The sequence below is a fragment of the Haliotis cracherodii genome, unplaced genomic scaffold (assembly GCF_022045235.1).
Source record: "Haliotis cracherodii isolate W230 unplaced genomic scaffold, xgHalCrac1.p SCAF_16, whole genome shotgun sequence".
NCBI classification, from domain to species: Eukaryota; Metazoa; Mollusca; class Gastropoda; order Lepetellida; family Haliotidae; genus Haliotis; species Haliotis cracherodii.
Window position 1 is genome coordinate 7,550,979 of NW_027266271.1, and position 24,022 is coordinate 7,575,000.

A 24,022-nucleotide genomic window follows, 5' to 3' on the forward strand; every position below is an offset into this window, starting at 1 on the left:
GACATTGTCAAAATCAGTCTCATTCAATTGGTCTCAGCTTGCTATTCAAGATAAGAACCATAAATACCTGCCCATGGTCATTCTGCTACCTGGCAATATGTAGCACAATAGCATGCTTTTGGACAAGGTTATGGCACATTATTATTGTTGTTGTTAAAATGGCTCACTGGGTGTCATTGTACCTTAAAGCCATGGGTTGTTGCTCATTCTTTCAACCTCTGGTCTACCTGACCCTGACATGACCATGCCATATCAGGAATATTTTTAACTTTTGTGCTATACAATGTTCACTCATGTTGAACTCTGTTTCAGTGTAAGAAATTTCATGATATAGTTGAAAATTGACTTTCAACAATATTTTCAATTTAGTACATGATAATCCAAATGATGAATTCATCTTGTGTTTCATTGTTTATGCAGTTAGTAATATAGAAAAAGGCAAATTTGAGTGAAACCATTAATTTGCTGTAAAGTTTGATGATGTGATGATTTAGGAAAATATTGTTCCACCAAACTTATAATATTATCCCAAAAAGATGACACAAAGGGAATACTTAGGGTATCAGCAATTAATGTTTTGATATAGAATTTATGACATATCATTGAATTGGAAAACTATATGTTTTTGATGCATAAAGAAATAATGGAAGTTGATGGGATATTGATGGTTAATATTCTAATTTCAGAAGATGAGACTTTATTTTAGAAGTCTCTACATGCAATCTTTGCTCTGAAACTGTAACACAAGCTAAGAGCATTTATTTTTTAAACCTTTGTTTATATGTTGGCATTAAACATTTTCTGTCTATTTAACAGTTAAGTTGCTCAGAAAGGTACTCTTTAACGTATTATCTCATCAACTCTTCATAAAAAGATACAAACTTGGTGTCATTTGATATTAAGATGCCAAGAGATCAAAATCCTAATGCTGATGTTTATAAACTCATCAACAATTTCATGCCATATAACACTGATTTAGGGGGATGTTTCTGTTTCATTATCTGCTAATCAAACTGAAATGAACAAACATATCATCAATATAGTCCTAAGTTTATGTGCATTATATCCTTCTCTTAATGATTACACTTGACAGATTGGCCATATGGCAATTGAGAGTGCACTGAGCCACGTTTCCATAGAAATATGAAGTGGGAGTTTGAAGTCGTGTGCTATTTCAATCCAACTTTGGTCGACCTCCCACAAATAGACTCCCACAAAGAATAAGGCATTGTTTAGCTTTTATCTCTGTGAATAGGTTGTCTGGAAAACAACATGATGCATCAACTTTTATTAAGATTTTCAGGTCATGTCCTGAAGAAATCAATCATCAAGTACTACAGCGTTGACAGGATCAAAGATCACAAGCTTTCTGAGATAATTCCTCTTTCAATCAATGAAGATCTCCTATCTGACATGAGGAGGGTATTGTGTGGAGAGCATGATGGGGCAGCATGTCGTTATGGCTTGTTAATGTCATCCAAGGTTTATAAACCTTATGCATGTTTATTCATGAATGATGGTCAATGTCGAAACTGACATGATATATGTATTCCTGTACATCATTTGAGATTAGTTGTCAGCTAATGGCCTCTTTGTCAGGGATGTTTTCTTGTTTTCTGTATTTGCAGAATGTGCCACTAATCAACATACTGTAACTGAAAACTTAAGTTTAGAATCATGTTCCATGTTTAATCATATCTTGAAAATCTGATGCAAATTTTGATACTAGTACAATTTTATTACACCAGTTAAAGCCTGGGAGTCTGTTGAGACATCGTGACCCTCTGAGCTCCAAGGTCTTCTGTCAAGGCCCAACATTCCGTCAAGGCCTTCAGTCAAGGCCCAACATTCCATCAAAGTTTTCAGTCAAGGCCCAACATTCCATCCAAGTCTTCTGTCAAGGCCCAACATTTGGTCAAGGCCCAACATTCTGTCATGGTCTTCTGTCAAGGCCCAACATTTGGTCAAGGCCTTTAGTCAAGGCCCAACATTCTGTCATGGTCTTCAGTCAAGGCCCAACATTTCATCAAGGCCTTTAGTCAAAGCCCAACATTTCATCAAGGCCTTCAGTCAAGGCCCAACATTTCATCAAGGCCCAACATTTCATCAAGGCATTTGGTCAAAGCCCAACATTTCATCAAGGCCTTCAGTCAAGGCCCAACATTTCATTAAGGCCTTCTGTCAAGGCCCAACATTTCATCATGGTCTTCAGTCAAGGCCCAACATTTCATCAAGGCCTTTAGTCAAAGCCCAACATTTCATCAAGGCCTTCAGTCAAGGCCCAACATTTCATCAAGGCCTTCAGTCAAGGCCCAACATTTCATCATGGTCTTCAGTCAAGGCCCAACATTCCATCAAGGTCTTCAGTCAAGGCCCAACATTCTGTCGTGGTCTTCATTGAAGACACAACATTCTGTCAAGGTCTTCAGTGAAGACACAACATTCTGTCAAGGTCTTCAGTGAAGAACCAACATTCCATCAAGGTCTTCAGTGAAGAACCAACATTCCATCAAGGTCTTCAGTGAAGAACCAACATTCCATCAAGGTCTTCAGTGAAGAACCAACACCTCCACCTCCAAGACATGCTATTGTCAGTGTCATTATTGATTTGAACTGAAAAGCCAGAACATTCAGAACCCACCATACCCTGCCGTTTGTAGGAGATCTGACATTCAATTACAGGTATCACATGATACGTAGCCAGGGTTATCTGAGTTTCAATGTATGCCAGTTATACATTTTCAGTTGAGTTCGTAAATGAATTGCTTTTTTCATGTGATAAAGTATGAAACAGTAAGTTTCAAGAACTGTATTTGTTTATACAATACAGCAGCATTCATTGCCTTTTCGTTGTCAGTACTTACTTAATTTAGATTCCTATTACAACATTTTAGACAGTTCCACATTTTACTGCTATTGATTTTCAATTAACACCGTATTTTGCAGTAGTCTTTGTTGCTCTGCAAACAATGAGCCAGGCATTAGAAATCTGAGGAGCAAATGGCTACATAAGTAATCTGACACGAGTCCTGTTAAGGTATTATCTCAATAATCTAGTGTGGCAAGTGACTTGTTTCTGACTGCATGCTGGATTCCCCTAGTCTCAGGTCAAAGCTATCTGGGTACATTGTGTCCATTGGAAGGAGTTTGTGAGGTTTTGTCCTGTGTTCGGGGATATTAAAAGCTTAGGGCCCTTTCAACAATATTTCAGCACATCTCAAAACCGAGTAGATAGGTCTCATGTTTTGTGTGTGCCAGGAACCTATGATAAAGGGTTCAGACCCCGGATTCATGCTCAAGAGTTTCATGTTTGTCAGCACTGTACTGGTGCTTGTGGTGTTCATCAGAGTGGTAAACATCTAGCACCTGCTGCTGTATCACTTTCCTCCCTCGTCAAGCTGACATACAGTGATGTAACTGTAATACTGTTTACTGCAGTGTTAAACAAAGCTCTCTCACTCAAAATGCTGGCAATATTGTCACCTGCGATCGAAATAAGAGCATCCATTAACTGCACATGATTCCCAGCCTGATTCCCATAACAAAAGACACATTGCTTAAATTATTAAGCCAACAATTCCACAGAGAATCATTCCATGTTCAATCAGAAGACCTGTTGTGATTATGACATTGATCACTTCTCATTGCATCTGGACTGCAATTAGTATGAAATACCTGTCCATGTCATCTGTAATAAGCATGAAATACCTGTCTGTTGCCTGCAATCAGCATGAAATACCTGTCTGTGTTGCCTGCAATCAGCATGAAATACCTGTCTGTGTTGCCTGCAATCACCATGAAAGACCTGTCTGTGTTGCCTGCAATCACCATGAAACACCTGTCTGTGTTGCCTGCAATCAGCATGAGATACCTGTCCATGTCCTCAATCAGCATGCAATACCTGTCCATGTCTGCAGTCAGCATGAAATATCTGTCTGTGTTGCCCGCAATCAGCATGAAATACCTGTCAATGTCTGCAATCAGCATGCAATACCTGTCTGTCTGCAATCAGCATGAAATACCTGTCTGTGTTGCCTGTAATCATCATGAAATACCTGTCCATGTCTGCAATCAGCATGAAATACCTGTCTGTGTCTGCAATCAGCATGAAATACCTGTCTGTGTTGCCTGCAATCAGCATGAAATACCTGTCTGTGTTGCCTGCAATCAGCATGAAATACCTGTCCATGTCTGCAATCAGTATGAAATACCTGTCCATGTCTGCAATCAGCATGCAATACCTGTCTGTGTCTGCAATCAGCATGAAATACCTGTCTGTGTTGCCTGCAATCAGCATGAAATACCTGTCTGTGTTGCCTGCAATCAGCATGAAATACCTGTCCATGTCTGCAATCAGTATGAAATACCTGTCCATGTCTGCAATCAGCATGCAATACCTGTCTGTGTCTGCAATCAGCATGAAATACCTGTCTGTGTTGCCTGCAATCAGCATGAAATACCTGTCTGTGTTGCCTGCAATCACCATGAAATACCTGTCCATGTCTGCAATCAGTATGAAATACCTATCCATGTCTGCAATCAGTATGAAATACCTGTCATGCTGCATGCAATCAGCATGCAATACCTGTCCATGTCTGCAATCAGCATGAAACACCTGTCTCTTTTGCCCGCAATCAGCATGAAATACCTGTCAATGTCTGCAATCAGCATGAAATACCTGTCCATGTCTGCAATCAGCATGAAATGGCTGTCCATGTTGCCTGCAATCATCATGAAATACCTGACCATGTTGCCTACCATCAGCATGAAATACCTGCCTGTGTCACCTGCAATCAGCATGAAATACATTAATACTGTGAACCTGTTAATAGCATTGTAATGATGCTTTGACACCTATTTAACAGTACTGTATTTCCTCTATTAAGTGCCGGGGGCACGGGTGGCCCAGTTGTCTGAGGCATTGGCATTAGGTGAGCCAGAAGCCTATAAATGTTGGTTTGAATCCAACATTCCACCTGATTTGATGTTTTTTGGTTTGTCAGCACCATACCATACATGAGGATTTCAACAAAAGTGGTAATGTAATACCACTATCATAACTTTGGACTTTGCTCCCACATGAACCTGACACACAACTTAAGCACTCAGCAATATTCCATCCATATGATGGTTAACTAATTGAGCCTGAACCAAACAATCCAGGGATTGATATTATGAGCTACAATCCACAGCATCTGGGTACGATGAAACCAAGTCACCAAGTATGTCCACTTTGAAGTCACCTCGGACAACAAGCATAGGTTACTAAGTACATAGTTTTCAGCTCTAATTGGTCTCCGGATGGGGTGCTTCTGATTTGGCCCAATCCTATTTAAATCTCATTAAAACCTCTGCTGATCTGAAGACACCTCTATAGGAGGTTATGTCAGGTTAACTTTCAAATCGGCCAATCAGTATTAGAGATCCTAAGAATATGAGTAACAGAAGCATTCAGAGAAGCATATCTGATTTCTGTATCTCCAAAAGATATGATTTTAAGGAGATCAGGCCAGGTGAGTGACAGTTAATGATATCTCCTTATTATGTATGAAGACCATACAGTTTACTAAGCTAAGCCGTCCCCTCTCATCCCAGAATGAGGGTGGGCATCTAATAAGAGCTGTTCTCTTATGTAGCCCTGGGTTACAAGTAATCTGAGTTTATAAGGACTGACATCTAACAGAGAAAATATGGTATTTTTCTGCTTTTGAGGAATCCTATTGAAAATCAATCCAGCCTTTCACCACAGTAAGGATATACGGATTAGGTGTTAATAATTACATTAGATATGGTCCCCATAGACCCGACAGCCAAATTTGTCTGATTTTCAGCAGCTTTAAGGCTAAACGTGACTCCTGTAGCTTCCATTAATGAGATTGATGATGCAGAGGGCTTATAAGCTATTCTGAGATGAATTGGGAGAGTCGTTTTACATCCATGTCATTTAATAGTTAATATCTGAGAAGCGTCATATATTTCACTGTACAATAATGAGGATTATCACCTTTCTGAAGTGTGCTATATTGAAAATGGGTGATTGACACGTCAATGCTGTGTAAGAAATGATTGATTTTGAATTAAGTTAAAATTTACATTTGAAGTTTGTCAGCAACTCTTGGAGCTGAATCTACCATAGGTGTTAATAGTGAATGTGTTATAGACAATTAAAGAAGAATTTTGTTGATTGCATTTGACAGGTGACCTCTGCTTGCTTCTATTCGTTAAAGTTCCACTCAAATGACAGATTGTGTACATGTCCACCGTAGTCAGTTTACAAGGCGATTTGTAGAAACCCTTGGTCTTCTTGTCATCACCCATTTTAATCTCCCAGCCCACATGAGGAGTGCTGTGTCAGCAGATTTAGGCTCAGATCAGAGTAAGGCAGCAACTCACCTTGCATCACAATCTTTTTTTGAGGGATAAATAATGAATTAGTTTCCACATCATACATTTACAAATGTGAACTCAAATAAAGCGACCAAAACCCTTTCCATAATCAAGAAATTTGTCCATTGTCTATTGTACGATTCCAACTATATAATGAGCCTGTATTTTAAAGATGATACCAGGTGTTCAAAAAAAGGTGAGTGTATCCTGCCCCACTGGTGGCACCCATCACAAACACATGCAACGGCAAGACAATTGTTCATCTGAAAAAGCATAGGAACAATTGCAGAAGTAAAAAAAGTTAATTGCATGGGACATCATTTTTGTCACTGATGTGTCAAATTTGAAAATATCCTTGACATGTCTACCATAAAACATTTTAAAACCTTTAATGATGCCTTGAATGTTGATCATATAGCATTTATGCAGGAGCTGAAGCTGCAGGAATATTGCTCCACATAGAGGGAAAGTTTACAACTGGGAAGTTGAAGTTTCACTCTTGTCATACAGTCTTATGGATATTTCTTTTGTCACTCTAATTTTCTTTAAGCATAGATCTAAATATTAAACAGATGAGGCAGTTTCACTTGTCGCTTTTATTTTGCTCAGGTTGGTAAATCAGTGGAAGGGAATTAGTGGAAGATACAGTACAGGACCAGTGACAGAACTTTATCAGGTGTTTGTCAAGGTACAGAACAGGACCAGTGACAGAACTTTATCAGGTGTTTGTCAAGGTACAGTACAGGACCAGTGACAGTACTTTATCAGGTGTTTGTCAAGGTACAGTACAGGACCAGTGACAGTACTTTATCAGGTGTTTGTCAAGATACAGTACAGGACCAGTGACAGAACTTTATCAGGTGTTTGTCAAGGTACAGAACAGGACCAGTGACAGAACTTTATTGGGTGTTTGTCAAGGTACAGTACAGGACCAGTGACAGTACTTTATTGGGTGTTTGTCAAGGTACAGTACAGGACCAGTGACAGTACTTTATTGGGTGTTTGTCAAGGTACAGAACAGGACCAGTCACAGAACTTTATTGGGTGTTTGTCAAGGTACAGTACAGGACCAGTCACAGAACTTTATTGGGTGTTTGTCAAGGTACAGTACAGGACCAGTGACAGAACTTAATTGGGTGTTTGTCAAGATACAGTACAGGACCAGTGACAGTACTTTATCGGGTGTTTGTCAAGGTACAGTACAGGACCAGTGACAGTACTTTATTGGGTGTTTGTCAAGGTACAGTACAGGACCAGTGACAGTACTTTATCAGGTGTTTGTCAAGATACAGTACAGGACCAGTGACAGTACTTTATCAGATGTTGTTCAAGGTACAGTACAGGACCTGTGACAGTACTTTATTGGGTGTTTGTCAAGGTACAGTACAGGACCAGTGACAGTACTTTATCGGGTGTTTGTCAACATACAGTAAGGACCAGTGACAGTACTTTTTGGGGTGTTTGTTAAAGGGGCACTGATCTAAAGCAATCCCCAGGGACTGGTTGTTTTCCTTTGTTATTGTTTTTTCCCCATGAGTACCCGGATGATACGTAACGCAAAAGAGCGTGACAAGAGACTGGGCTACCGTCTGCAAGGACAGCAAAATAAACTTGGGACAATATTTGTTTTACCCATTTTTGAACAGGGCACATGTTAATTAATTTCTTTAGCCTAAACAAACAGACAAAAAGAACGGCAGAGCTCTTCGGTTGTCGTCATTTGGATTGATTGTTATAGTTTAAAAAAAAAGGTATCCATGCAGTGAAAGCATATTCAGATTTCGGATTGCGTCGATAATACTACTCCCTTGTTGTCATCCACGTTTTCTGGTATAACCCTACACTTGTGTATTTGTCGTCATTCACTTGATGCTCAGTTAATGAATTTATTACAGGTACAATTAGTGGTAGCACCACTCCGAATACCTGACGAAGGTTCCCATTTGGCATTTATTGTGTCTGGGGTAATTATTCAATCTAAATCCAGTTTTGAAGTGAGGTGAAATGTGTGCTATGTAATATGTACATGGCAGCCCAGCAAGAGATGAATGATCAGGTGATTTAAATCAGCGGATCGTTTGTAGTCATCAAAGAATTAACAGAAAATACATTGATTGATTAATCCCTGTTAACTTGCACAGTGGATGTCTCAAAAGTGAGTGTTTACATGTCTAGGTTTACTAAAACAAAGGGAATACACTCATATCCTTGCATGAAGTGCTGATGTAAAAATAACATACTTTGTTCAAGGGGTTAACCAATAATACTTTGATTAATTGCTCATTGTTATCTAACTCAATTGTTTTTATTGGAACCGTGGACATTATGAAAATAGTCCACGTAGGCTTTCTCAGCCAAACCTTTGAGACTTGACTACTATGTGAAACACCTGAAACAATCTACGTGATCAGTTGAGAAACGAACACGGGTTATAATATCCGGAAATGATATATATATATTTTATAATATTTGATTGTTACAGAGACACGTGACATCGAATACGTTTCTTTGTATTGCTGCAGACGTTTGGGATATTGTTCGTTTATGTGGATCATCAACCTATACATTCCTTGAACAAGGAAACTGCCCAAAATTATACACATAAATTTGGTAGGTTGTAATTATGATATTCGCATTTTGTTTTCCTTCATTTGCAGTAGCATTGGACAGATTCATTCAAGTGTCATGTACATAACTTTGCGCTCAGCCAAATTCTTGATTTCTTGAAATAACAAAAATGTGTATCTGATGAATAACTTTCACTCAAAACCACAGTTAAGCTGTCTATCTTGATGTACATATGTAAGAGAGAATATTATCCTTCCCTATTTTTTATCCGGGGGATGAAATTCTCTAGTGTCAGGATGATTCTCCCCAGTGAATTTGAACCCATACCAGTCTGTTTAATCCTATCCTATTCTATACTATAGAGTAAAATTTCCCCCAGGATATTGTTTAGGGAGGTTATAACCCTTGCTTACGCATACAGCTAGAGCAGCACTGATGTGTGAAGTGTATTGGTTGGATTATTGGGATATAACTGCATGGGACCCAAATGAATATATAAAGCTGATAAACCAAATCAATTTTAATATTCATCACCAACCCACTCACTGATCTTCCTATCAGTCTACGTACTCAGTATGGGTTAGACGACGAGGACCCAGTGTCTAATCGTTGAAACGGTTAATTAAACCCCGAGGCAATCAGCACTGAGTGGTTTAATCAACCATTTCAACTATTAGACACTGGGCTCCGAGTGGTCTAAAATACTTAAACCATGTCCAACATTTATAGCACCTAAAATGCTTAAAAAACATTGTTTTGTTCAAGGTTTTTTTGGAAAGATATTTAGGAACTCTATGCTAAACTGTGAGAACACGGTGTGAGTCCCCGCACCCCGCACTCTGCCAATTTGGGTTAAGAAATGCATATCCCGGGGCAAGTATACCATTCATTTTGGACCAACTCGAGCACTTTTATCAATCACCTAAATATTACTTGCCAACTTTGATGGGTCTATTATGACAAACATAGCCCTGATCAAGATAAAAGTAATTTCGTTTCTATCTGTTAGTTTTGTTGAACGAAAAGCTACCAAATCACAAGTACTGTACAAATACTAGAATGCATAGAGTAACATACTGGATAAAAATTGCATAAAACCTATTTCGCAGTTCATAAAGGGATAAGCTATTAGTCCTGATGTTAGTAAATATTTAGTTGTTAATTTCACACAATTTTTCCGATGTCGGCGTGGCAGAAAACAACATTTATTATCCTTCTAAGCGGACTTCGAGGGTTCGAATCCTGCAGGAGACAAATGTTTTTCATGAATTTGTTTTTAGCATCAAGATAAAAGATAGGGGAAAAAAAGAAGTTCTATCATTGCCAAGTGATGTTTCACTAACAATTCAGTTAGTTAGACCACGGTCAAAGACAAAGAAGCCATGGGTTAAGGGTTGGTGAGATAGCTTTGTGATTAAAGTATTGGCTCCTGACATGCCAAAGAGCAAGAACTGATTTCCCACATGGGTACAGCTTATGATATTGCTTGAATACTGCTAAAAGTGTTGTAAAACCATACCATCTCACTCACTTTCTAGCAATTGTTCTTATTGATCCTGTCATGTACGGTCATGATGAAGTACTAGTCACTCATTCATCGACACACACATCTCTCATTCATCGACAGACACATCTGACACCAAAATACTGCATTGTAAAACACAAGTCACTCATTCAGTATGTGTAGCATCAGCAGTAAACCAGGGGTGTAGTCCTCCATTGAGGAGTAGGAAACGAATATCACATTGATGTGTAGTGTAATAGCTGAAACCACACTGTGAGGCTGGTAATATTATGAAATAGACCATACCCCAACTGGTCGGTCCAAAGCTTTCCTTTGTATTGTCTTATATGAAGATTACAGGGTACGTACTATTGACATTAGTCCCCATCATTTGTCATCATTCATTGGTGATGAAAGTGATTACTTCCTGCTGTCTACACATTCACAAATCACTTGAGGTTATTTCTCGGAATTATTGGAAGTTGTAATTAGTAGCAGTATGAAATACAATTCATGTGCATGCGCTCATAAACATGAAGGATTATCATACTAAGTTAGATTCAGTTGCACATTGATCATATTGCTTTGTTCAATATTGCCCAATATGCATAGGGGTCCATGTTGTCTTTATTGTTGCTGTATATTGACAGTATTGTGAGATATACACTAAGCTGTATGTTAACTTGTTTGATAGGCATTACTTAGAAGTTGGCGGATGACAAGATAGACACAATTTTTATGGATAACAACTTCTTTAATACTGTAAAAAGCGACGTTTCGGTATAGATCCTTATACCGTTGTCAAGCAAGACTGAATGAGGGACATAGTGCAGAATATATATAGCAAGCTGTATGTTGACAATATTGCAGGATATATACACTGAGCTGTATGTTGACAATATTGCAGGTTAGATGCACTGACCTGTATGTTGACAATATTGTGAGATATATACACTAAGCTGTATGTTGACAATATTGCAGGATAGATGCACTGAGCTTATGTTGACAATATTGTGAGATATATACATTAAGCTGTATGTTGACAATATTGCAGGATATATACACTGAGCTGCATGTTGACAATACTGTGAGATATATACACTGAGCTGTATGTTGACAATATTGCAGGTTAGATGCACTGAGCTGTATGTTGACAATATTGTGAGATATATACACTAAGCTGTATGGTGACAATATTGTGAGATATATACATTAAGATGTATGGTGACAATATTGTGAGATATATACATTAAGATGTATGTTTACAATATTGCAGGATAGATGCAACGACCTGTATGTTGTCTATATTGTGAGATATATACACTGAGCTGTATGTTGACAATATTGCAGGTTAGATGCACTGAGCTGTATGTTGTCTATATTGTGAGATATATACACTGAGCTGTATGTTGACAATATTGCTGGTTAGATGCACTGAGCTGTATGTTGTCTATATTGTGAGATATATACACTAAGCTGTATGTTGACAATATTGTGAGATATATACACTAAGCTGTATGGTGACAATATTGTGAGATATATACACTAAGCTGTATGTTGACAATATTGCTGGTTAGATGCACTGAGCTGTATGTTGTCTATATTGTGAGATATATACACTGAGCTGTATGTTGACAATATTGCAGGTTAGATGCACTGAGCTGTATGTTGACAATATTGTGAGATATATACACTAAGCTGTATGGTGACAATATTGTGAGATATATACATTAAGATGTATGGTGACAATATTGTGAGATATATACATTAAGATGTATGTTTACAATATTGCAGGATAGATGCAATGACCTGTATGTTGTCTATATTGTGAGATATATACACTGAGCTGTATGTTGACAATATTGCAGGTTAGATGCACTGAGCTGTATGTTGTCTATATTGTGAGATATATACACTAAGCTGTATGTTGACAATATTGTGAGATATATACACTAAGCTGTATGTTGACAATATTGTGAGATATATACACTAAGCTGTATGGTGACAATATTGTGAGATATATACATTAAGATGTATGTTTACAATATTGCAGGATAGATGCAATGACCTGTATGTTGTCTATATTGTGAGATATATACATTAAGCTGTATGTTGACAATATTGCAGGATATATACACTGAGCTGTATGTTGTCTATATTTTGAGGATATATAATGTTCTGTTTGTTATCATAATTGCAGGATATATAAACTGTGCTGTATATTGACAATATTGCAGGATATATACACTAAGCTCTATGTTGACAATAATATGGGATATATACACTTAGCTGTATGTTGAAAATATTGCAAGATTTTTACACTGCTGTATGCTGTCAAAATTGCGTGATATAAAAGGCGCTGTATGGTGTGCAGATTGAACATGTATGCTTTTTTTCACAATTTTTAGGTATTTTTGCATCTTCACTATTTCAGTTCTATCACATGATCACGATCACAGCTATGAAGACATTACGGCTCCAGATATGGATATGGTTGATAAAAGATGCCAGTCTATTTCCAACTTCAAAGACTTTGATTTGTGGCCATTTTTCCTGTTAGATTCCTGTTTAATGATTTTAAAATGGCCACAGTGATGAAATGGAAGTGCTGATCTTCCTGACAGGATCGTGAATAATTAATTCTCACATCATATCAATCAATATGTATCAGATTTTTGTTTTAATAAATATGATTCTTGTTGCTGTAATTGATATTAAAGGATTAGGATTAGGATAGAGACAAGACTGACATCTGTTGTCATAGCATATATATGAACCATGTACATATACATATATATATATTACACACACACACACACACATACACACACACACACACATAATCATTGTAGTTATCGAGGGGGTGGCCATGTAGCCTTGTGGTTAAAGCGTTCGCTCATCACGCTGAAGGCCTGGGTTCGATTGCCAACATGGGTACAATGTGTGAAGCCAATTTCTGGTGTTCCCTGCCATGATATTGCTGGAATATTGCTAAAAGCTGCGTAAAACTGTACTCGTTCGCACGCGCGCACGCCGCCACACACGCACGCACGCACTCACTCGTTATTGGGGGGTCACACAGATAATTAGAGATGAACCGTCACATTTTCAACTTCCATGAGTATGATAGTCCATTTGTAATTGGAATTGGAATGAACCATTTTATACCCACATTGACTGTAACATAATATTCTTGTTATGTATTGCATGTGCTTGGGCAAAACCACCAGCTGTGTTTAGGCATGTTTTTACTTTCAATCTTGCACTTCAATGTTTTTAATTTTTAATCCAATCAGTGTGACGCAGGCATAAACAAGATGTTCTTCAACTGTTAAGCACGTTGACAACACACTCAGAGCTATTGACCATTGTTGTACATTTTAGCTTGATGCCTCTACATACCTAGGTGACCCTTCAGTAATGACGTTGAGTATACTTAAAATTGTGACACACAATGAGGTGAGTTGTGTTTTATGGTGCTTTGAAGAGCTATATGAATTATATCACAGTAGGCCAGTAAGCTTATATAAGCCTGAAGTGATGTTGATGATTTATCAGCCTAGTGAAGTTGTTCATGTTTTATCATGTCTACAACTTTGGAGAACCCCATGAGTATGGGTTAGGCAGTATACAGACCAAGGGTAATTAGCAGAGCAAGTCAAGGAGTTCCAGCAGACACACCGAGAATTGTGTCACCTCTGGAGATTGGGCCAACCGTGCCCCCAAGAAAAAATTAACATTAAAACGATGTGAATGACGTGTCATGTTTGGATCTGGATTTTAACATTAAAATCTCCCAGGATCATGACTTGCTATGCTTGTTGATCCTGTCCACTGCATGAGGAGGGTCACACGGGGGTCAGGACGACTCATTCATTGACTTCCATGACAGAGGTTAAGATGTTAGTGAAGCTGGTAATTGGATGATGGTACAAGGAGGGGTGTAGTTTACAGATGATAGGCTGGCTGGGATAATGTTGTGTGTTTGAACTGTGGTACAGGTTACAGTTGATGTGTTGCTAGGCTGGCTGGGATAATGTTGTGTGTTTGAGCTGTGGTACAGGTTACAGTTGATGTGTTGCTAGGCTGGCTGGGATAATGTTGTGTGTTTGAGCTGTGGTACAGGTTACAGTTGATGCGTTGCTAGGCTGGCTGGGATAATGTTGTGTGTTTGAGCTGTGGTACAGGTTACAGTTGATGCGTTGCTAGTCTGGCTGGGATAATGTTGTGTGTTTGAGCTGTGGTACAGGTTACAGTTGATGCGTTGCTAGGCTGGCTGGGGTAGTGTAGTTGTGTGTTTGAGCTCTTGTACACGTTGCAGTTGATGTGTTGCTAGTCTGGCTGGGGTAGTGTAGTTGTGTGTTTGAGCTCTTGTACACGTTACAGTTGATGTGTTGCTAGGCTGGCTGGGATAATGTTGTGTGTTTGAGCTCTTGTACAGGTTACAGTTGATGCGTTGCTAGGCTGGCTGGGATAATGTTGTGTGTTTGAGCTGTGGTACATGTTACAGTTGATGCGTTGCTAGTCTGGCTGGGATAATGTTGTGTGTTTGAGCTGTGGTACAGGTTACAGTTGATGTGTTGCTAGGCTGGCTGGGATAATGTTGTGTGTTTGAGCTGTGGTACATGTTACAGTTGATGCGTTGCTAGGCTGGCTGGGATAATGTTGTGTGTTTGAGCTGTGGTACAGGTTACAGTTGATGCGTTGCTAGGCTGGCTGGGATAATGTTGTGTATTTGAGCTGTGGTACAGGTTACAGTTGATGCGTTGCTAGGCTGGCTGGGATAATGTTGTGTGTTTGAGCTGTGGTACAGGTTACAGTTGATGTGTTGCTAGGCTGGCTGGGATAATGTTGTGTGTTTGAGCTGTGGTACAGGTTACAGTTGATGTGTTGCTAGGCTGGCTGGGATAATGTTGTGTGTTTGAGCTCTTGTACACGTTACAGTTGATGCGTTGCTAGTCTGGCTGGGATAATGTTGTGTGTTTGAGCTCTTGTACACGTTGCAGTTGATGCGTTGCTAGGCTGGCTGGGATAATGTTGTGTATTTGAGCTGTGGTACATGTTACAGTTGATGCGTTGCTAGGCTGGCTGGGATAATGTTGTGTATTTGAGCTGTGGTACAGGTTACAGTTGATGCGTTGCTAGGCTGGCTGGGATAATGTTGTGTATTTGAGCTGTGGTACAGGTTACAGTTGATGCGTTGCTAGTCTGGCTGGGATAATGTTGTGTATTTGAGCTCTTGTACACGTTGCAGTTGATGCGTTGCTAGGCTGGCTGGGATAATGTTGTGTGTTTGAGCTGTGGTACAGGTTACAGTTGATGCGTTGCTAGGCTGGCTGGGATAATGTTGTGTATTTGAGCTGTGGTACAGGTTACAGTTGATGCGTTGCTAGGCTGGCTGGGTTAGTGTAGTTGTGTGTTTGAGCTGTGGTACATGTTACAGTTGATGTGTTGCTAGGCTGGCTGGGGTAGTGTAGTTGTGTGTTTGAGCTGTGGTACATGTTACAGTTGATGTGTTGCTAGGCCTGCTGGGGTAGTGTTTCTCTAGCCTAGACTGTACTATTTACAGACTGCTTAAATATTGCTGACTGCAACATAAATAGCATCTACTCTGTCATTCACTGACTAACATCAGACAGAGTTAAGGCTAGACCAACATTTGATCCAAGAAATAAAGCTATCTTATTGAAGACTATATATTCACAAAATCCAAATGGAGCCCAGAACTATGCTAAATGTCTGGAACTGAGGCAATCTAGACTTGCCAAATCATTCTAGATTTTGAGTTGGATTCAAGTTTGATTTCTTCTCTAGGGACTGGGAGATACTAGATACTAAGGAAATACTGTCTTCCCTCATGGTGCATGTATTTGTGCCTTGATGAATTGATAGCCATTGAAAATAGACTATACACCATCATGTATTTATACATGTGTGAATACCCTATGGAGAATGTATCAGTGTTTATCTGACTTATAAAGTAAACACAATGATTTCCTCCTTACATTGACAATCTTGTTTATACAAACAAGGATAAAGTTTGATGTTGATTTGGGAAATTTGCTGTAATGGTCGAAATTTGTTCTTATGAAGTTTATCAGAAACATATTGACTTGACTTAGAGGTGTACAACTGAGATTTCTTGGGTCTATATGTTACTGGAGAACAAACATCCATTTGTGACGATTCAGGGAGGTGAGCAGGTGGGGGTAAATTTTTTAACTTTTGATTGCATTTGGATCAATTTCATGCAGTTTGGACAACATTCACAACAAGAAATGTAATAAGTCAATGGCAAAAGTCAGTGTCAAATAAACAAAGATGGAGGATGCTGTAAAATTTTGGAGTTAAATCAGTATTTTTAAAAGACCGGGCATAGCTTCCTCTCACCTGGCTAACTGCGGGGTCTGGGAGCAATACTGCCATAAACTTCATCCCCCATCCCCAAGACACAGGGACAACTGTCACAAGCATGTCTGACCGTTTCCCCATGTTGAAGCATATTGAAAAAAACTTACCTTGTACTTACTTACCTTCCGTTGAAAAAAGCAAAACAATATTGCAAATATAAGACGTTAATACAACATATACACAAAGAAAAAAGTGAAACACACCCTAATATATTTCATTATTGTTTGGTCCCAATATTTGTAACAGTCATGAAAGATATAATTACGGGAAAAATTATGTTTTCTTGAGATGATGTAATCAATCAGTCATGCATGACGAAAGCCCACGTGCCTTTCAGTAAAAAGCAGTATGTCCAAATGTTAAAATTGCTTTCTTAAGCTCGGTTTTAAACAGTTATTCCATGACATTGTGTGACCATGGCATGAAAGTGATTATCAAATGCCACAAGATGGCAAATAATCGGCATGCATAACACAGGAATGTCTTGTAATGCCATTGGTCGGAATTTGGGTATCATCACACTGTCTTAAGCCGTTTAGTCGAGAAACATGCCCAGATCAGTGATGTACAGACCGTCCCAGATCCAGAAGACCTTCTGTGACGACACACCGTGAAGACAAGGATCTTCTTCGTCTCATACGCCGAGAACCCTTTTTAACAAGTACTCGTCCGAAACAGCTGTGGTTGCCCATGCAATTGTCCAGCACCAAAACCATCAGGAACCGGCTGAAAGCAGCAGGACTGAGGGCTAGACGAGTCGTAAAGCGTCCCCTGTTGAGAGTTCACCACAAAGCTGCTCCTTTAGCATGGTGTATTGCGCGACATAACTGGAATCTGAGAACTTGGAGATGGATCCATTGGTCCGAAGAAAGTCGCTTTCTGCTCCACGTCACTGATGGAAGAACGAGAGTTTGCAATCACCAGAACACGGCCTACACCCCCAGGAACATTACACCGACAGTTGCATACGGCGGGGGCTTGCTATTGGTTTGGGGGTGTATATCTCTCATGAATGCAGGTTGGATTTGTTCACCATAAAGGGCAACTTAACAGGGGCGCAGTACATCCGGGACGTCTTGAGGCCAGTTGTTGTTCCTCATTTTGACAAACACCCTCTTGCGACTCGACCTCAGTACATGAATGACAATGCCAGGCCTCATCGTTCTCATGCAGTCTTGGATTACATGAGGGCCAATGCAATTAAACAACTCTACGATGGCCAGCAATGAGCCCAGATTTGAACCCCCCTGAACATGTTTAGGATATTCTGGGGCCGCGCATACAGGTACGGGATCCTCCTGTACAAGATTTAAGACAATTGGAAGCAAGACCAGGAGTGGTTGTTGTTGACCCATCAACAGATCCAACGTCTCACTGGAGGCATGAGACATAGTGTAGAATGCGTCATCTGGGCACGTGGAGGTTATACCCGCTACTTATGTTTCACGTGTCATGTCAAGTAGAGACTTTAAGGAATATTTTCACATGAAACGTCAAATGTAACTCGTTTACTTAATCCTGCAGCTGCATACTTTTTGTAGGTATTGTCTAAGGTCCAAAACAGTACCTGTGTCACCATGATGTTTTTGTCTGTAAATTTCAGTCACAACTCACCAATATCTTCTTTATTTGTTGTCAAATGTTTGTTCTGTCTGATGACATTGGTATCGCCCAGCTCCTGTGGTCAGTCACCTATGCCATGATTTTTTCCAACAAGTTAAAACTAAGTTCCATCCCTTAGTGTGTAACACCTTAACTATGTTGTCAGTGAAGGCAGTAGCTTGGCACTACTGTGTGGAGCTTATAGAATTGTATGTGCACTATTAATGTTATGTCACAATGATTTTCGATCAGTTGATATATATTAGTTTTTGAGGGCTTTGATATCTAACATCAAATATGGCCAAAGAATTTTGTACAATTTTTTTAAAATCATAACTCTCATATTGAATAATGAACACAAAAGCAGCAGGATTAGGTATGATTTTTTTAGATATGTAATGTATGGGCGGCCATTCGGTAAAAAAATACAAAGTTGAAATAAAGCTAAAAAGTACGCAATAATAGTCAAATGTTACAAATAAAGTATTAAATGTTACTAATATAGGTCAAAATACAAAACAAACAGATGCCGGTTAAAAAATACAAAGTTAAAATAAAGGTCAAAAGTATGCAATATGATAGTGAAATGTTACGAAATGGCGTCACATGAAAAGAAAAAACAATGTGTACTAGAGACTGTCAGTGCCCACGAAAGGACACAAAACTGCTAAAGGACATTGACAATACAGAACATTAGATGGCGCTGCAATTTGTAAAATATACTGAGTTATCGGCTTGTTCCACTGTGAATATGATAACTGCACAAGTATAACGTCATTTTCATCTGAAAAGTGAACGCTGTGCGAGAATGGCCACCCATAGTTATGACCATGGTGTAAAAATATTAAGAAAGTCAATATTAACAATGAACCGTGAGAAAAAATAATTTGCTTCCCTTGCAATAATCTCTTGGGGAGCATTATCAGCAACATGTATTTATTGAGTCTTGAAATGTTCCGCTAGTCTTTTGACAACTGTCAGATCATGGCTTACGCATTGATTACAAAGACAAACATTGAGAACGGTTGATATCCATTGAAACCTCAGTTACTGTTCAAGGTGAACAGAAGAATCTGCTTTAGTTGTGCTATCAGCATTAATAATTCCTATTCACCTCTGATATATGGCACTTGACATTTACAACATAGGTGAAATAGATTTTCCAGAAACTGACTATATTGTGCATGTTGTCGTGCCCATATGTTGATAAGTGAGGTAAGGGGTTACCATAATACTAGTGGGTCCAGCACAATTAACAAGCACTGCCTGATAATATTCACAAACATTTTATGATGGTACTGATGGACTTGGCAGTATCAGCACTTAGTGGCTGTGATGTGTCAGTTGATCCTGGCTGGCTGGTGGAGGAGATTGATCGACAGTGCTAGGCAGTGATCAGGGGAACAGGTGGGTTACACAGCAGACAGGTGTAGCATACAGCGAAATACACAAGCATTCTGCCAGGCTGCAACACAGGCAGGAAAACCTCCAAGTGAAATTGACAAGGCTGGTGGTGATATTGACAACATTGCAAGTGAAATTGATCCTATTTTGAAAGTATTTATATGGGAAAGTATGTTGTGGATTGATTCTGATGGATGAAGGATTCAGGTAAACTAGTTGTATATACATATATTAGTTTCATTTTGAATAAGAATTGCTATATTTGCAACTTTAATACAGATTGATTTTGTTTCACATTTTAGTGGTTTAAGAAAAGTTCATTTGTTTTTATAACATATATAAGTAAATATTATTTGTGAATTAAAGAACTCATCAATAGTTTTCTTAGGTGTAAAAGGTAATTAAATAGTGAGGCAGGATAGAAATTTAAAAAAGAATCCATACTTGTGAAATAGCCATTTTGAATAAAATGTCCTTTAATTAAGAAGTCAAATAGTCAAGAGTTAAGACAATTGACTGCCACAAGGTATAAATACTGCTTGCTCTTCTAATCCCACCATAGTTAACTCAGGTAAGTAGTGCCTGATAAGAATAAAACAGGGCTGTCACTACAACCAATCACAAGCTCTGACACAACCCATGTTTCTTGTGTGGCGACATGGAAGGAGTCTGGGGCTGATTATGATCGTACCTGTGTGTTAGGCTGTGTTCCTGGAGAACGCTACCAGTGATGACTGTAATTTGGAGTTAGCTGTTCTACCACCAGACCAACAATCCCATTTGGTCCATTAACCAAAAGGGCTAAAACATCGGAACAGGTTTCAGTGTCAGATATTTCACGGTAATTGACATGATGAGGAAGTGACATATTGACTTTTTGACATAAGGAATAATGTTTCGGTAAGACAATATAATGTATATAAGGTATTTAGTGAAAAGAAAAGCTTGATGCATGTTATGTTTGCATCTAGATTATCATTAATGCCAAATTTCAAGAATTGATATTTGATGATATGAATGGATTTTCAGTAGTTTCTGTAAATGTAGCTGCTTACTGATGATTGTTTTTGAAAATGAGATAGAAATTTTATTCAAACTTGATTAAAATGAAAATCAATCAATAGACATTGTAAATGTTATCTGACTCATTATTACTGTCAACGACTAGTAAAAGATATCTGTTGTGTTTAGAATGTAAATTTTCCTGACAAATACGTTGCTGTTGCGATAACAAGAGTTGAATAAGCTGACCTGACTTGTACATGCTGTGTTGAAAGACAATCTACTTGAGTGGTAACATTTGAAAAGATGTGCAATTGATGACAGAGATGTCACAACACTCTGTCTATTTCACAAGGTAGTCTATATCATGTACTGAAACTTCACTCTTTCTATTTAATTGGTGGTAGTTAGTTTGAAACAGCATACAATGTTATAAAAATCATCACTGTTGTACAGTGTTAATTTGACTGGAAATAATATAGGTGATAATTAAAAAAACTAAAACTCTAAAGGATTTTCAAATTCATTTAACAAAAATTTAGTTTAATTCTGTTCTACACCATTTTATTTTCTTCTATTTTATTTAACCATGTTTATATACCTGTGTCAAATAATCTATGGAAACACAAGGACAACTAGAAATCTTTGAATAAGATGAATGAGACAAACGTGAAGGTAATCAATGTTTATGATGAAAACTCTGACACTAATTATCAAAGAATTGGAAATGGATATTTTGAATTACATCTAAACATGTGTTCAGAACCTAAATAACAGAAGAGTTGATATAGTCATGCTACAATGACAAAGTATCGAACATATTAATTGAACATACTACAAAGTTGACAGCAAGTTCATCTAAAATAGGATGTAAAAGTTGGCGCCTGTCGGACAATTCTAACATTTTGTTCTGTTGCACAGCTACTACCAAAGAGATATGCTAACAACAAATTGAAAAGAGCGAGACATTAGATGACAAAGGTACTTGTGTTATAGGCTGAGTTTATTGCTATTTTGTTCGCTGTAGAGGAAATCAGTGGTTATGCCCAGGAATAAAGCGAGAGAGGTGAATAGACCCATCAAGGTACACATAGAACCATAAGTGGATTTCTATTTGACTGTCAGCGCTGTTTGGCAGAAGGATACCGTTGGATTACATTCAAGGATACACCTCTGTACATTTGTGACTTTGGCAGTCTGGGATTACTAGTGTCCGAGATACAGATGGCTGAAGAAGAGCCACCAAAACTGAAGCAGACTCAGCCCCCGCGGGAGCACCCGAGACACATCAAGAAGTGCAAGAGTGCAACCTTCACCCTTGATGGCACTCTCTACACCATACGTAAGTCCCAAACAGTTGGATCATGTTATTTTTCTGTTATGAAGTTCAGGAAATGTTTTTTTCACTCTTGACTCTGGAATATTGTTTGGAGAAATTGGTGGTGATTCATAGACATGTTATTGTTTATCTGAAATGGTTATTTGACTGAAGGACACTTGCTTTGTATTCTGCTCCAACAGGTTCATGTATATAGTCACATGATTTCCTCTTCAAACTGTTCTCTCACAAAGGTCAGGGTCCATATTTGCTTAGAAGTATTCCACATGGGGTACTAGAGGGTCGGGCTTCAGTATTCAATGCAATTAATGGCCTTTTACCTACCTGACTTGTTCATCGCAAGCTGACTTAAACAGGGCAGATTAAGCTGCCTACAGCAGGCAAGACAGTTAGATCAGAGTCAACTTTCTGCATGAATACACATGACTAGATTTCACTTACACAAGGAGACATTATCTGTCAGGGTTCCTTGAAGTATCTCTTTAAGATAGGGATTGTGCAGGATGGTGCCCTCAACCATTCATCCCTGCAGTTCCTGTTTGGTTATGTGGGTGGGTATTGTTCTTAGACTGTCTGAGAAGTCCTTAAATTCATTCTCAGATGATGCTGACTATACATGTTTAATCTGTTTATCAGATACTAAACGTGCCGACTTATTAACCAGTATGTACTGTCCAAAACATACTGTTAATTATTAAACCTACCATCGTGAAGCTGTAGTATTTGAACCTCCTTATATGGAAGTCTTTGAAAGGCATTTGAAAGTGATATAAAGAGAATTTATGGATGTTGACTTCTTTATTATGAGAAACACAACAATTCAGAGTATATACTTACTCCTTCATAAGGTGAAAAATTTGTTTCTTGTATGGAAACACAAATTGTCTGTGTTTGTGTACTTGAGTAGCACTTAAACCGTAAATAACTGGCAACTTGCAGACCTGAAACCAAGAAATTTGAGAATTGAATCCCAGCAGTATATAGATTTGAACACCAGCAACTGGTAGATGTTCACCCCAGCAGCTGGTAGATGTTCACCCTAGCAGCATGCAGACTTGAACTCTTGCAGTGTATAGCCCAGAACCCAAGAAGGCTACACACTTGAACCCTAGCAACTGTGAAACTCTGCAGCTGCAGGCTCACACTTGTGGCTTCTTGGACTTGACCCAAGAACTTGTGATATCTCAGAGAAATAGTCGCTATTGACAATGTCGGCAAGCTGTGAAGAGACCTGCCACATGGACTTAGGAAGGATTCTTGTAGGGTGCTTCCAGACAATGTCTGACCACTCAGCAGTCACGACAGTGTCCATAATCAACTGCTGTTGATGCAGTTGGATACATGAATCACAGTGATAGCTCTGAGACCGAGGCAAACATTTTCTATATATTCTTAAAAGGGAATCATCTGGTTGAATTACTTCCACACATTTAATATTGTGATGACACTCTCTGGGAGACACTCACCCAGACGGATTTTATTCAGAGAACTCCAAGGTATTATTTCTATGGTTCTTTCCTTTGAAATCCTGGAGTAGTCTTACACATGCAAAGCCCAATCAGCCATGGTGTGAAGTATTGACCAGATTTGCAGCTGGAATCACTGGTACAGGCCACAATATTCTGTCAAAGCCATGTCAGTCCTCACATTCCTTGGAGGAAATATGATCTCAGTTAGTTTCAAGGTGTTGACAAGAATTAGTGAAGGTGAACTGCGGAGACGAGGGGGACAAAACCTAGTTTGTTTGTGGAAATCTTGCCTAAGGGAAAGCTACTGGAATACCATTCAGCATACTCAGACACTGT

General features: G+C 38.8%; 1 protein-coding gene across 2 annotated transcripts in view; it reads left to right on the forward strand.

Annotated features, from left to right (window-relative positions):
- LOC139463782 (dual specificity calcium/calmodulin-dependent 3',5'-cyclic nucleotide phosphodiesterase 1A-like) overlaps positions 1 to 24,022 on the forward strand; it is a 497,801-nt gene that overhangs the window by 111,339 nt on the left and 362,440 nt on the right. Inside the window, exons 1-2 of one of the 2 annotated variants that reach the window (XM_071245089.1) lie at positions 20,040 to 20,083; positions 21,800 to 22,220. The exons of the other annotated variant lie outside the window; for it this stretch is intronic. Coding sequence (XP_071101190.1) covers positions 22,103 to 22,220 — 118 coding nt within the window. The 5' untranslated portion in view covers positions 20,040 to 20,083; positions 21,800 to 22,102. Of the gene's footprint in view, positions 1 to 20,039; positions 20,084 to 21,799; positions 22,221 to 24,022 lie in introns of those variants that run through there. 2 annotated transcript variants of the gene reach the window in all.